Source organism: Hevea brasiliensis, chromosome 14 (genome assembly GCF_030052815.1).
Source record: "Hevea brasiliensis isolate MT/VB/25A 57/8 chromosome 14, ASM3005281v1, whole genome shotgun sequence".
In the NCBI taxonomy this organism is placed as follows: Eukaryota; Viridiplantae; Streptophyta; class Magnoliopsida; order Malpighiales; family Euphorbiaceae; genus Hevea; species Hevea brasiliensis.
The window spans coordinates 15,033,001-15,048,811 of record NC_079506.1 but is presented as its reverse complement, the minus strand read 5'-3'; the positions used below and the strand labels follow the sequence as shown (position 1 = coordinate 15,048,811).

At 22.6% G+C, this 15,811-nt stretch overlaps 1 protein-coding gene across 1 annotated transcript; it reads left to right on the top strand.

Annotated features, from left to right (window-relative positions):
- Positions 1 to 9,696: 9,696 nt before the first annotated feature.
- Positions 9,697 to 10,680, top strand: LOC131173110 (probable glutathione S-transferase). Its single transcript, XM_058134812.1, has 2 exons — positions 9,697 to 10,053; positions 10,172 to 10,680. The coding sequence occupies exons 1-2, from the start codon at positions 9,736 to 9,738 to the stop codon at positions 10,538 to 10,540; spliced, it is 687 nt and encodes a 228-aa protein (XP_057990795.1). The 5' UTR covers positions 9,697 to 9,735; the 3' UTR covers positions 10,541 to 10,680.
- The last annotated feature ends 5,131 nt before the right edge of the window (positions 10,681 to 15,811 follow it).

The following is a 15,811-nucleotide window of genomic DNA, read 5'->3' as shown; positions in this document are numbered from 1 at the left end:
ATAATTGAAAATATATATATATATATCCCGCATAAATCATAACATTCATTAAATAAAATGTATATTTTATATATATTTTACTTTAGTTAGCATGTATATTTTATATGATAGATACTATAATTAATGATAAATCAATTTTAAACGTAAACCTTTTATAATTTGAATCACATTGAGTTTTTTTCCCTTTAAATTAAAATTCAAACTCGTTAGTAAATTTTTCAAAGAATTAGTGAGTAATAATTAAAAAAAAAATTATATGTAGGCTTGATTTATCAATAGATCAAAATATATGGTATATAATATTGAGACATAAATTTTATATAATTTATATAAATTTTTCACATTACAAAACTCATAAAAGATAAATAAGTAAAATATGTGAGTTCTTGACAAAATTTAAGCCGGATTGAAATAAATTATATATAAAAATATACATTTTATTTAATGAATACTATAATTTATGTAGATATATTATTTTCAAAATTATTTTGTAAAACTGTATGAATTTATTTTTACATTTTATATTTAGATGTATAGATTTATCTAACTTGATTTAAAAAATAATTACATTAATTTAAATTAATAAAAATATTTTTAGTATAAAGTTTTAATTAAAATTAAATATAAAATAAAATTTATTTTTAAATGTAAAATTTAATCAATAGACTAAAAATATCAAACGTTTATGTTAAATCACGATCATATCCAAAATTTTTATTTATTTATCAAATAAAACTCAAAGCACAATATTATAATTTATCATTAAATTTTTATATTTAATTTCACTCCATTAGATATAATCGTGATAAATCTTAAAGGTGTGATTATTTCACACAAAATTAAATGTTATAAATATAAATATAAATTGACATAGACTTTTGGCATTTTTTATCCAATTGTCTTTTTTAAAATCAATACATTTTATTTTTTATACATTTAATATAAATTTGATCTCATATGAGAACAAACTTAATAAATACTACTATCTCTATCAATTTTTATCTATCACATTTAAATTTTTTTAGTCTAAAATTATTTATCACATTTAGAAAATAAATAAGCATTAATTATTTTTTGTCATTTTACCTTTATTTCTGTTAAATACAATAAATATTTATACAATTTTTTTAGGTTAGATAAAAGAGTAATTTAGTCAATTACTAGTATATTTTCATAAAAAATAGATTATCTAATCATTTTTTTAATACTTTACAAGATTTAAATACGATAAATAAAAATATACAAAATTCGTATTAGATGGAATATTTATAATGAAATTTGTACAATATTAATTAAAATACATATAATGAATACATGAATTTATATGTAAATATTTAATTTAATAATTATTAAATTTTATCCTCTATGAACTCGAGTTTTCTATAATCACGCCCTTAAATTTAATATATATTATATAAAGGCATATTAATGAGTTAATGAAAGTGACTAGATCAAATAAAAAAGAAAAATAAGTCTATATTTATGGGATATAGAGAGTACTATTTTATTTATATTAAGAGTAAGTGAGGTCAAAGTTGAGAATAATATTTGAAAATAAACATATATAAGTATAATATTTTTCATAAATAAAATAAAATATTATTTTTAAATTATTAATAATAATGTTATTATTTATATTTTATATTATTAATTAAAATAATTTAATTTATTTATTATTAATTTTAAAAAATATTTTATTAAAATATTATAATTATTTATATTTTATTTTGATATAATTTTTAAATAATTATTTTATAAAAAAATAAATGACTCTATATGAATATATAAAATAAAAAAGAAAATTTTGTATCTGCTAATAACTATAAAATCTACCTCATAATCAAATTACTTTCTTTCCAAATACCCATTTTAATTCATGTGCCTGTTTGTAATGTATAATTTTATAAGAATATATTTACAATAAAAATATTTAATTTTTTTAATTTACATTTTTTTATTTTAAAATAAATATAATTTATATATGATTATGTGAGAATTTTTTTTAAATTCTTTTCTTATAAATAATTTATTTAAATGAACCTTAAACGATAGCATATTACTTAGGAAATAGTCAAATACTGTGACTCTTTAAATGACAAGTCGTTTGAAAAAGGCTTGTTGAATATATATATATATATATATATATATATATATATATATATATATATATATATATATATTGGAAATTCAAATCTAACACTTACTAAATGAATGATATTTTTTAATCACTGAACTAAACTAATCTAAGCAACTGACTCATATATAGTTTACTAAAAGAACTGGGAACTTCAAGCATGATGGATTTGTATTTTTTGCACAGCCCCATGATAGATTTGCCATGAAAAACAAAGGAGAGAATAAGCGAATTTTGTCTTCTGCTATTTGTTAAACTAGTATAATACCCATATTATGTATGGGTAATTTATAATTTTTTTTAATTTAATTTTAATTATATTTTAAATAAGATAAATTATTATTATTAAATTAATTTTAAATTAAAATTTCTCTTTTATTTATTTAATTTAAATAAATTTTTACTTATTATAATAATAGATTTTTAATTAATTCATGATATAATTAATTAAAATATTTATTTAATTCTTTTTATACATATATTTATAGTAGTTTCTATAATTATTTCATTTAAAATGTAATAAAAATATTTTATTGAAAAAATAATTTGAATTTTATGATTGATATATATATATAACAGCACCAAAATTTAAAATGTCAAGTGGCAACAATAGGAGAAAATTATATATATATATATATATATATATATATATATATATATATATATATATAAAGCAGGTAAATTTTCTCCTATTGTTGCCACTTGGCATTCTAAATTTTGGTGCTGTTACGTAGTATTATAAAGTAAGAAATTTTTTCTTGCTACTGCCACATGACAGTCTAAATTTTAGTGCTAGCACGTAGCATTTACTATATATAAATTATTATATTTAATAATTATAATAATTAATATAAGTAATTATTACCATTTCTATTACCATTAAATATTTTTACTATTATCATTATTATCAAATTTTTATGGCTAACTAATTAAAAATATTAGATATATTTCAATAATTTTATAAATTTCTCATTTAATAATTTTTAAATTTTTAATTATTTTATTTAATTATAAAAATTTAAAAATTATATATCTTAAAATTAATAAAATAATTTAAAATTATACTATAAAAGTAATCACATAAAGTTAAATACTTTACACTCTCTCTTCTTTTTATATATTTAATAAATTTTAATTTACTTTAATGTTATTTTATTTTTATTTATCTTATTTTACATATTTAATAAAGACATATTTTCAATGATGTATGGAATGATATATATAAGAATTATGAAAACCAAATTAAAACCAAGCATATTTAAATTTTTGTGAAAAAGTAATGATTGAATTTTCTTTTAAACATGTCTAATTATTAAAAGTAATACTTATCCATTAATTTTTAATTTTTTTTAAGGATAGAAAAGTCAATATTAAGTTTTTTCTATGTTTTTTAAACAGCTGTAGTATATAATTACTAAATATATTTATCACACGTTATTATATTCTCTAGTTTTTAATTTAAAAACATTACTAAATATATTTATCATACATTATTATATTCTCTAGTTTTTAATTTAAAAACGTTAATCACAGTAAAATCAAGACTCATATTTACTTTAAAGAAAATTCAATATTTAAAAATTTTCTCTCTTCCTTTTATACATTTAATAAAATTTAATTTACTTTAATATTATTTTATTTTTATTATTTTAAAATAATTTAATAATAATAATATTATTATTATTATTATAAAAAAATAATAAATAGCAATTATATATTATAATTATATAGGATATTAAATTAAAATTAAAGGTTAAAATTATGAAAAATTAATATTCTATAAATACTATATGAAATTTAATAAATATTAATAAATTTAATTTAGCTGGCTTTTTTTAAAAAATTATTATCAATGAAATTGGTATATGTGGTAAGAGAAAAAATTGCTAGCAATAAATTTAATTTAATATCGCCACTTGTGGTATAAATATAACAGTTTTAAAATCTTATGTGGCAGCACAAGAAAAAACTTGATTGCTTTAAATATTGTCACATGGCATAAATATAATAGTTTTAGAATCCTATGTGACAACACCAGAAAAAACTTGTCTGTTTTATATATATATATTTGATTTCTTTCGTAAATCGACTTTTTTTTTTCTGTGATTAAATCCATAAAATAAATATATTAATGATTAAGGCATTCTATCATAACTCAATGCGCAGAAAGCTAAAACCATTGATCTAATAATTTCATCACTATTAAGGACTTCAAAATTGATAATTCATCGGTATTAAGGATTTCAAAATTGACACAAGTTGGTTTCGGTTCATTTCTAAAATCGAAAATCGAAATTAACGGGTTATTATGATATGTGAATAAGAGAATTTGAGACTAACAAAATAGTGTATTAAATAAATAATAATGTTTTATTATAATTAATACTATTATATATTTTATAAATAATTATTAAAATATATTTAGTTAAATTTTAATATGTAAATGCTTTTTAAAAAATTCAGATTTTTAATTAAACTATTAACAAATAATATTTAGTTATTAATAATAAAAAATAATTAAAATTAAAATTTTATAATAACAAATTTAACTATATCAATGAAAAATAAATATTATTATATTAAATTATATAATGCAGTAAATAAAAAATTTTATATTCAATTTACAATTGAGTCCTCTGGCCATACCCTGTTCTATATATATGCATGTGGTGTTTTCTATTGAGTCAGTACTTATCAGATAGCTGGAGTCCTCTGGCCATACCCTGTTCTATAAAATTTGGAGTTTGAAATTTTCTGGCAGGGTGATTAGATTAATTTTGATGAATAAAGTGAGGGGGAGTAGCCTTCCAACTTGTTTTTCTTGAGCAAGGCAGGCTTCCTTGTAAACAGATTTGTGCCTATGTATGCAAAACTGATATCGAAAGGTTTGAATTATCTCCATGAGAGAAATGTTGTTCACAGGGAAATCAAATGTGCTAACGTATGTATTAGTGCATGAGAATCGATGTGTGAAAATTGCTGATTTTGGATTGACAAGTCACCTTATTTAGTGCTCTTATTGAGTCCAGCAATTTGACTCCATACTGAATCGCTCCTGAAGTTTTTAATTGAAAGAGAGCAGAAGGGTATAAGCTTCGAAGCTGATATATGGAGCCTATGCACTGTGTTGGAGATGTTAACTAGAAAAACTACATACTCTGATTTGGAGCCTGTGCAGGTAATCTTTTGGATTGAAAAGGGTCACCCACCGTCCCTCCCTAATTCTCTCTCGGATGATTCACCTGACTTTATCCAGCAATGCATGCAAGTTGACCAAAAAGATCGTCCCTCCGGTGCTAAGCTTCTAGAGCATCCATTAGTAAACAGATCAACTTCCAATATAGACCAATTATGCTAATTTCGGATTGACTTAAAAAATAAATATATAATCGCACATTATTCGTTGAATGTTATAATTAAATGAAAGCCCATAAGGTATATTGATAATAAAATACACACAATATATTATAATAAGAGACTGTAAAAGTAAAAATGGTGGGAAATAGCTTTCCTTTGAATTGAGATTCAATTGATATGGCAATGAGATGGTTAGAGATTTAATTGAAATCGTTCTTAGTGACAATTTGTGTGATAGTCGTCGGTTTGCAACCTGTAGGGCAGGTGAGAAATTGGAATTGGCATAATGATGTATGTGGACTAATAAAGACAACTTCCCTTAGTCAAAACAAAAGTGAAACTGCTCATATACCGAGTCGAATTTGGAAATTTTGATTAAGAGGATAATCACTCATTTATAAAATATTTTTTATTTATTATTTATAAATATTGAAAATAAAAAATTAATAATAATATCCAAACTTTAAATATTATTACTTACCAGAAGTTTCTGGAGAGCCTGTGTTTTGTGAAGCAAGATGAGATATCTGCTTGCTACTTATCATACTTGTTCATGAATGCATGTGTCTGGCATTGCAAATAAATAAATAAATAAACCCCATCAAATAGATATTAGAACTAGCCAAGAAAGCCACACCGTCATTGGCTGCTCCCGTGCTCAGGCTTAGGCCGTGTTTGTCATTTAGATTCTGGCCAGAAAAAGCGCTTTTTAAAAATATATATACTATTTTAGATATTATTACAAAAATTTAATTTATAAAACATTATTTTATTTTTTTTATAATTTTTATAATTAAAACATATAAATTTAATATTAATTAATTTTAATACTCTTTAATTAAATATTTAAAAAAAAAATTTCACAACAATTTTAACAATAATGCTAACAGAGTTTAAAGAGTTATTTTATAACCGTAACGGGTACCTGTGACCTAACCGAGTTTTTTAAATGTTTGATTAACTAACCAAGTTTAATTACTTGTCTAAGCATATTCATATGAATGCATGAAACCTAATCTATATTTGTTGACTTTGTTTTTTTAAAAGAATAAAAAGATTAAATTAGTTCTAGAAGAAGAGGAAGTACTACCTTAGTTCTTAACTTTTATTGCATTTAATTTTGAAAAATAATGGGACAAGCTACCCATTGACTCATGATATTTTAAAACTACATAGAAATTTGGAATCAATTTTATTTATAGTCCCTTAATTTAGGTCGTTATATCATTATCATCCTTTAACTTTAATTTGTATCATAAAAATTCTCGAATTTCTCACTAAAATTCGTGTAACTTATTATTAATTAACTTATTGTAAAGTTTTACTTATCATCTTTCAACTAAATAGTTTTATCATAGTTATTACTCAACTTTACAGTCAGTCTAAGATTTTAAATAAATCTTTGTTTATTTAAAATTTATTTAAAATAAAATCATATTTTTGAAATAGTTCAATATTTTTTTAAATATTTACAATTAATTATTTAATTTAACATATAAAAATATTATTTTTACATATATTATTTTTCAATTTGATTTTAGATTAATATCTAAAAGATTTATATCTAATTTATCTTAATTCCTTTGATTTTATCTTAATTCCTTTAGATTAATTTATATTAATATCTTTGTTTATTTATAATTCCTTTGATATAATGCAGTAAATAAAAAATTTTATATTCAATAATATAAACAATAATTGAGTAATTCAAGTTAACAATAATATAATAAATTATTAATACCCTCAATTATTCAAATTGCAAGTGGGTGAAGTAAAGAATTTTAAATTGTTTTTTCAATAATTGTAGGTTAATAATTATTAATTATTTAAAAAATAATATAATCTAAATTAATAAATAAATCATTTTGTATAGTTTTTAAGCGTTATATATATATATTGTAAAAATAATACACAAATGATGTATGACTTAAGTGGTTTGCTAATACAAAAAAGATCATTCCTCACAGTTTTTCTTTTTTTTTTTTAGCACCTCAACAGGTTTTCAGTAGAAAAATCAGCTCAAATCTAGTTGAGTTATTGGTTCATTGGTTGCCTGATCGATTCAGATCAGTTCACACTAATTGCTGTATTCAAGAATTTATTTTGCGAACTAAACTTGATTAAGATTCAATTCCTAATTAAATAGGTCGGATCGATCGATTCATTCCAATTCTGATAACATGATTTTTAGCACACGACCGATTTGCTATTAAAAAAATAGGGAAGAAGAAGTAGATTTTGTCTCCTACAATTTGTTAAATTAGGTAAATACTCTTATATGCACTTAATTAATAGTTTAATATGTAAAATATGTTTAAAATTAAATTAAATAATAAATTATATATTATAACCATTTAAAAAAAATAAATTTGACATTTCTTTTTTTTTTTAAATAAAATTAGTAGATAGCTATCTAAATTAAAGAAAATAACTATTTTTAAATTTTCAAGATTTTAATTTTTAACATTTTAAATTAGTAAATAATTAATTTCAAATTAAAAAAATGAAAAAGAAGTAGTTACAATTTCCAATTAACAACAGTTATAATTGCCATACCGTTCAAGAAGAGGATTATATGTTTATAATTTTAATTGGTTAGTAATAATCGTTATCAATTTTTTAAATTAGTATAAAATTAATAAAAATTAAATGATCAATTAATTAAAATTGAAAATAAATGTAAATATTTAAATTTTTAGTCATTATAATTAAAAAATATAAATTTTTACAGCTTAATTCTTTAAGAGATTGATCAAATTTTGAAAAAGTTTGTATTTTTTAATAATTAACCTTCGATTAATAAAATTATTGTTATTTTAAAGAAAATTTAGATTAAAAAAATTGTGGATTTTAAAATTTTGATAATTATTTTGGTAAGAGGAAATTATATTTAGAAAGTAATATTTACTTAATATTTTATTTATTTAGTAAAATATCCGAAGTTATCTTAATGTTTCATTACCTGTAATAATTAGACATCTTAAAAAAAATCGATTATTAATTTTTTATAAAGAATAAAATATTTAATTTTCATAAATAAATAGTAAAATCATTTAAATTTAAATGGTCAAATTAATTAAAAAGCTATAATTAAAATCGTTTATAAATATAAAAAAAATTATCATTGATGTTTCTCTTTTTTTTTTTCTTTAGAAAAATTTAAATTAGTTAACACAATTTAATGTTGAAATTGTTAGATAGTTAACTATCTAAATTAAAGATAATTAATTCTTTTAAACTGTCAAAATTTTGATTTCAACATAATTAATGCTTTTTTATTATTTGAATTTGAAAGGTTAAATTAATTAATAAAATTTGGATTGTATTTAAAAAAATTAAATTAAATAGTAATTATATATTATAACCATTTAGAAAACATTAAAATAATTGCCATCAATAAAATTAAATAATAAATATATATTATAACTGTTTAGAAAATATTGAAATAATTATCATTAATAAATTCAATTAAAATTTATTACTTTGCATAATTGTGATTCATTTGAAATCTTATATGACAATATCAAAAGGAAACTTGCATTCTTTATACACATATATAGAAAAATTTAGATTATATTTAGAAAATTAAATTAAATAATATTATAACTATTTAAGAAATATTGAAATAATTATTATCAATAAAATTAAATAACAATTATATATTATAATTGTTTAGAAAATATTAAAATATTTGTCATTAATAAAATTAAATAATAATTATATATTATAACTGATTAAGAAATACAAAAATAATTACCATTAATAAATTTAATTAAAATTTATTACTTGCTATAATTATAATTCATTTGAAATTCATTGTACCAGTATAAAAGGAAAATTTACATATTTTATATATATAAATAGAAATACATATTAAAGAAATATGCATTAAATATCCAAAAAGAAATACATTTTAAATTTGGAAGTGTAAAGATGCACACAAAATAAAATTAACCTTAAAAAATAGTCCTCCATTTTACACACCTAATCAATTGCGTCACCTCTGTTCTTTTTTAGATAAAAAAATGCGTCACCTCTTACGTATTAAAAAATTACCACATCAAAATAGTCCTCAACTTTACACTTTTCCATGATCTGACTCAGGATTTGAGCTTCAATTTACAATTGAGTCCTCTGGCCATACCCTGTTCTATATATATGCATGTGGTGTTTTCTATTGAGTCAGTACTTATCAGATAGCTGGAGTCTGGAGAGAGGCAAAAAAAAAAAAAAAAAAGAAGACTATGGCTGTGGCAGAAGAAGTAAAGCTGTTCAGGAGTTGGTCAAGTCCATTTGGATTGAGAGTGGTGTGGGCACTAAAACTGAAGGGGATTGAGTATGATGAAGAGTTGGAAGATCTTTCCAACAAGAGCCCCTTGCTTCTGCAGTATAATCCTGTTTACAAGAAGATCCCTGTACTTGTTCATAATGGAAAACCCATCTGTGAGTCTCTTCTCATTATTGAATATCTGGAGGAGACTTGGAAACAAACTCCATTGCTTCCTGAAGATCCACACCAGCGAGCCTTGGCTCGCTTCTGGGCTAAGTTCGGTGATGAAAAGGTGATATCGTTAGTTTTCCCCATTACTTTTCAATTTAGAAATTAAATTGCAAGATTGAGGAATTTTCAATTATTTATTATTAACAAATATGATTTCTATTTCTGTTTTTCTGGAGTAGGTCTTTGAAACAATGAGATTTGGTATTCTCTTGAAGCAAGGAAAAGAACAAGAAGAAGCTATAGTTTCAACCATAGAGAACTTGAAATATTTAGAAGAAGAGCTAAAGGGAAAGAAATTCTTTGGAGGAGAGACCATTGGACTAGTAGATATTGCATTGGGTTGGCTTGCTTACCACTTCAATGTAGTTGAGGAGATAATTGGTGTGAAATTGATAGAACAACAAACATTCCCATTATTAGTGGCATGGATGCAAGAATTCTCAAATATCCCAACAATCCAAGAAAGTTGGCCTCCAAGAGACAAACTCTTTGATAGGTTTGCTGGCTTTCGTAAAGCTGCCCTTGGAGAAGAACACACACCAAAATGAGCTCATATTATTTGTGAAAGTTACTATAGAGTGGTATTAATTTTATGCAATATTTATCAAGAATAAACACCCCCTTTACTTGTGATGTTTGTGTATTGCAATGGATTGTGATATGGTTAAGGATTTCTCTTTGTTTTGAACTATTAAGATGAGAAATTTTCATTTTCCTAATATTCATAGCTATTAATATTCTTCAATTAATTTATATACATTAAAGTTAAATGAATCTGTTAAATGAGTGATATGTCTTTCAGTTCTTAGATAAAATCAAGTTATTATTTGATATACTCGGTGTAAATATACCCTTACTCATAATTATGTAAGATTTATACTATTGATTTCATAATTGATTCATATTTTTATGGGTGAGAGAGTATTCCATTGAACATATTTTTCTATCATAAAACAAGAATTCTCAGATATCCCAACAATCCCTTTGTCTTTCTTGAATGGGCGCAATTTAAAGTGGGCTTTTGGCCTATTGTAATTAACTAATTATTGTCTTCAATTTTTTAGGGGAAAAAAGTTATCTGCAATCTCTTAGACTCCTCTCTTTCAAGGCCTTCCTCCTTTCCTCTTCTTCTTCTTCCTTCCTCTTCCTTTCCATCTCTTCCAGCCACTTCCTCTCCCTCTCCATTCTCTGTCTCTTCTCTTTCTCTATCTCCTTGGCTCTCCTTTGCTCCTCCCGATCGTTCATTTTCCTCTCCTCGTCTTCTCTCTCCTTCTTCGCAATCTCTCTCCTAAATTGCTTCCTCTTCATCTTCTTCCTCTCCTTCCTCTTCTCTTTCTTGCCCATCACCTCCGATTTCTTTTCTTTCCTTGTCTCTCCTCTTTGTCGTCCTCTTCCTACTCCTCCTCCTCCTTCCTCCTTCCTTTTTTGCCCCAACAATCCGTTCTACTATCTTATAAGACGGGTTTGTGTATTATATACTCAGATTTGAAATGGATTTAAATTTGAAAAATAATAGCTGTGATGGGTTCAGATTAGGTTTGAGTTTTACATATTGGGTAACTATTACTCAAACTTATTTATATAAATACTTAATTAAATATAAAATATATATTTTTTATATTAATATTTATAAATTTTTATATATTTTATTTTATATAAAATGAAATTTAAATATTTTATAAAATTATTAAAATTTTAAAATATAAATTATTAATAAAATAATTTTTTATGTAAAATATTAATTAAAATATATAAAATTAAATAGGTTTAGATTTTTTTGTATAATAATAATAGGGTTTGAGATGAGTTCGAGTAATTAACAATAAATTTTAATCGAATTTGAGATGAGTTTTAATTTTAATAATATTAATCAAGTTTAGATTGTGTAATTTTCACGGGTACCATACTTGTTACTATCTCTGTCTGATAATACTATAGCTAGGGTTCCTTTCCAACTGGGTCTGTTTATGTAATGATCAGTTGCTATGTATGCTCAGTAGTGGGATTCTCTTGCATTTCAATAATCAGCTGAATATTGTATGGGTACTTTGTTTTTAAAATTAGTTTTTTCACTAAAAATTTTATAATTTTACGAAATTTACATACTTCCTCTACCTACAAATGGATTTACTTTAATTTTCATATAATTAAAAAATATAATTAATATAATTAAAATAATAAATCTATTTTATTAAAAATTAAATAATTACCAATTAGTATGTGATGTAGTAATAAGGCTCAATGTACTTTTAAGAGACAAATTGGATCCTTTCAATTTCTATTTTTGGAAAAAACATTGTTGGAAGAGAGAGTCACAAATCCAATATAAATTAATATTTTATAGACTATAAAATGAACATAAATTAGAAGATACCTTGATGAATTAAAAAATTAAATAATTAATATTATTAAATTATTTTTAAAATTAATACATTTTGTTTTTGATGCATTTAATATAAATTTGATCTTATATGAGAATAAATTTAATAAATATTATCTTCATTAATTTTTATCTATTGCATTTAAATTTTTTTTTCTAAAATTATTTATCGCATTTAAAAAATAAAGAAACATTAACTTTTTTTTCTATTTTACCTTTATTTTTATTAAATATAATAAATATTTATAATTTTTTTAAGTAAATAAAAAATAAATTAGTCAATTATTATTATATTTTTATAAAAAGGACGTTATCTAACTATTTCCTTAATTATCATGCAAAACCCAATATGATAAATAAAAAAAGATGAAACTAGTGTTAGATTAAATATTTATATTGAAATTTATGTAAAATTAATTAGAGTGTATATAATGAATGCACGAACTAATTTATATGTAAATATTTACTTTCATAATTATTCTCCTATTAGCTTAAGTTTTCTATAGTCGCACCCATAAATTAAATGTATATTATATAAAGACATATTAATAAGTTAATAAATGAACTATTATTTAAAAAAAAGACTTAAAATTTAAAACGAATGAAAAAAAAGTAAGATATAGAGTATTATTTTATTTATCTATTTTAAAACCTAAAGTTTTTTCATATGAGAGAAGATAAAAAGGAGGAGAAATTATTAAGAGTATGAGAATAATATTTGAAAATAAACAAATATAAGTATAATATTTTTCATAAACAAAATAAAATATTATTTTTAAATTATTAATAATAATGATATTATTTATATTTTATATTATTAATTAAAATAATTTAATTTATTAGTTATAAATTAAAAAAATATTTTATTAAAATATTATAATTATTTATATTTTATTTTGATATAATTTTTAAATAATTATTTTATAAAAAATAAATGATTCTATATGAATATATAAAATAAAAAAGAGAATTTTTTATCTGCTAATAACAATAAAATCTGCCTCATAATCAAATTACTTTCTTTCCAAATACCCATTTTAATTCATGTACCTGTTTGTAATATATAATTTTATAAGAATTTAATTTAATTGATTTTTTTTACTAATTTTTATATTTAGAATAAAAATTTTTAATTTTTTTATTTTAAAATAAATATAATTTATATATGATTATGTGAGAATTTTTTTAAATTATTTTCTTACAAATAATTTATTTCAAATGAACCTTAGACGATAGCATATCACTTAGAAAAGAGTCAAACACTATAACCCTTGAAATGACAAGTCGTTTGAAAAAGGCTTGTTGAACATATATATGTGTGTGTGTGTGTGTGTGTGTGTGTGTGGTGGAGATTCAAACCTAACACATGCTAAATGAATTATATATTTTTAGGGTCCGTTTGGTATTGCTGTTGAGAAAATCACTTTTTTAAATATACTAGTTAGAGAGTATTAAAAAATAATTAAAAATTAAATTTGATCAATTTTAGTCATAAGAATACCAAAATAACAAAACGGCTTTTTCCAAACTGTTTTTTTCAATAGCATCTAAAATGGTACTTTTATTCAGAAAAACAGTTTCAACCTTTAAAAGTCAATGCCAAATAGGCTGTTAGTCACTAAACTAAACTAGACCAAGCGATTGACTGATATATAGTTTACTTAAAAGAACTAGGAAACTTCAAGCATGATGGATTTGTATTTTTTGCATAGCCCCATGATGGATTTGCCATGAAAAAAAAGGAGAGAAGAAGCGAATTTTGTCTTCTGCTATTTGTTAAATTTGGTTTTTTTCATAAACCGAGTTTTTTTCTTCTGTGATTAAATCCATAATATAAATATATTAATGATTAAGGTATTCTATCATAACTCGATATTCAGAAAGCTAGAACCATTGATCTAATAAATTCATCAGTGTTAAGGACTTCGAAATTGAAACAAGTTGTGTGATGATTAGACCTGGGAAAGCAGTCCAATGAGGGCGGGGAGTGGCATAAGAGAGTAAACTTCCGGTAGGCTTCCAGGATAGCGAGGCTACCTAGGGTAGTGGAATGTGGGGTACAGGAATGAATCGAATTATACATTGAAATAGGAAAAACTAATAACTAGAGACACTTTTTGGTTGAATGGCCTGGAGAGTTGAAAGAGCTCCGAGGTTAAGCGTGCTCGCTTAAGAGAAATCCTATGATGGGTGACCTCCTGGGAAATTCTTTATTTTACCTATGGGACAAAATCATGAGGCTTAGGATGGGGTGGGCCAAAGCGGACAATTCCTCTAGTGGTTGTAACAAGGGCATTACAGATGGTATTAGAGCCGAACCCTCTAGTAGATGTGTGGTTCAAGGACGAACCAGGCGGAAGTTGGTGGGCCTGTGATGATCCAACCTAGGAAAGCGGTCCAATGAGGGTGGGGAGTAGCATAAGAGAGTAAACTCCCGGCAGGCTTCTAGGATAGCGAGACTATCTAGGATAGTGGAATACGGGGTACAATAATGAATTGAATCATATATTGAAATGAGGGGAGCTAATCACTAGAGGCTCTTTTTAGTGGAATAGCTTAGAGAGTTAGAAGAACTCCGGGATTAAGTGTGCTCGCTTGAGAAAAATCCTAAGATGAGTGACATCCTTGGAAGTTCTCTATTCCACCTATGAGACAAAACCGTGAGGCTCAAGATGGGGTGAGCCAAAGCGGATAATTCTTCTAGTGGTTGGAGTAGGGCGTTACAAGTTGGTTTCGGTTCATTTCTAAAATCGAAAATCGAAATTAACGGATTATGATATGTGAATAAGAGAATTTGAGGCTAACAAAATGGTGTATTAAATAAATAATAATGTTTTATTATAATTAATACTATTATATGTTTTATAAATAATTATTAAAATATATTTAGTTAAATTTTAATATGTAAATGCTTTTTAAAAAATTCAGATTTTTAATTAAACTTTTAACAAATAATATTTAGTTATTAATAATAAAAATAATTAAAATTAAAATTTTATAATAACAAATTTAACTATATCAATGAAAAATAAATATTATTATATTAAATTATATAATGCAGTAAATAAAAAATTTTATATTCAATAATATAAAAAATAATTGAGTAATTCAAGTTAATAATAATATAATAAACTATTAATACCCTTAATTATTCAAATTGTAAGTGGGAGAAGTAAAGAATTTTTAATTGTTTTTGCAATAATTGTAGGTTAATAATTATTAATTATGTTAAAAAATAATATAATCTAAATTAATAAATAAATCATTTTGTATAGTTTTTAAGCGTTATATATATATATATATATATATATATATATATATATATATATATATATATATATATATATATATATATATATAATACACAAAATGATGTATAACTTAAGTGGTTTGCTAGTACAAAGAAGATCGTTCCTCACAGTTTTCCTTATTTTTTTTG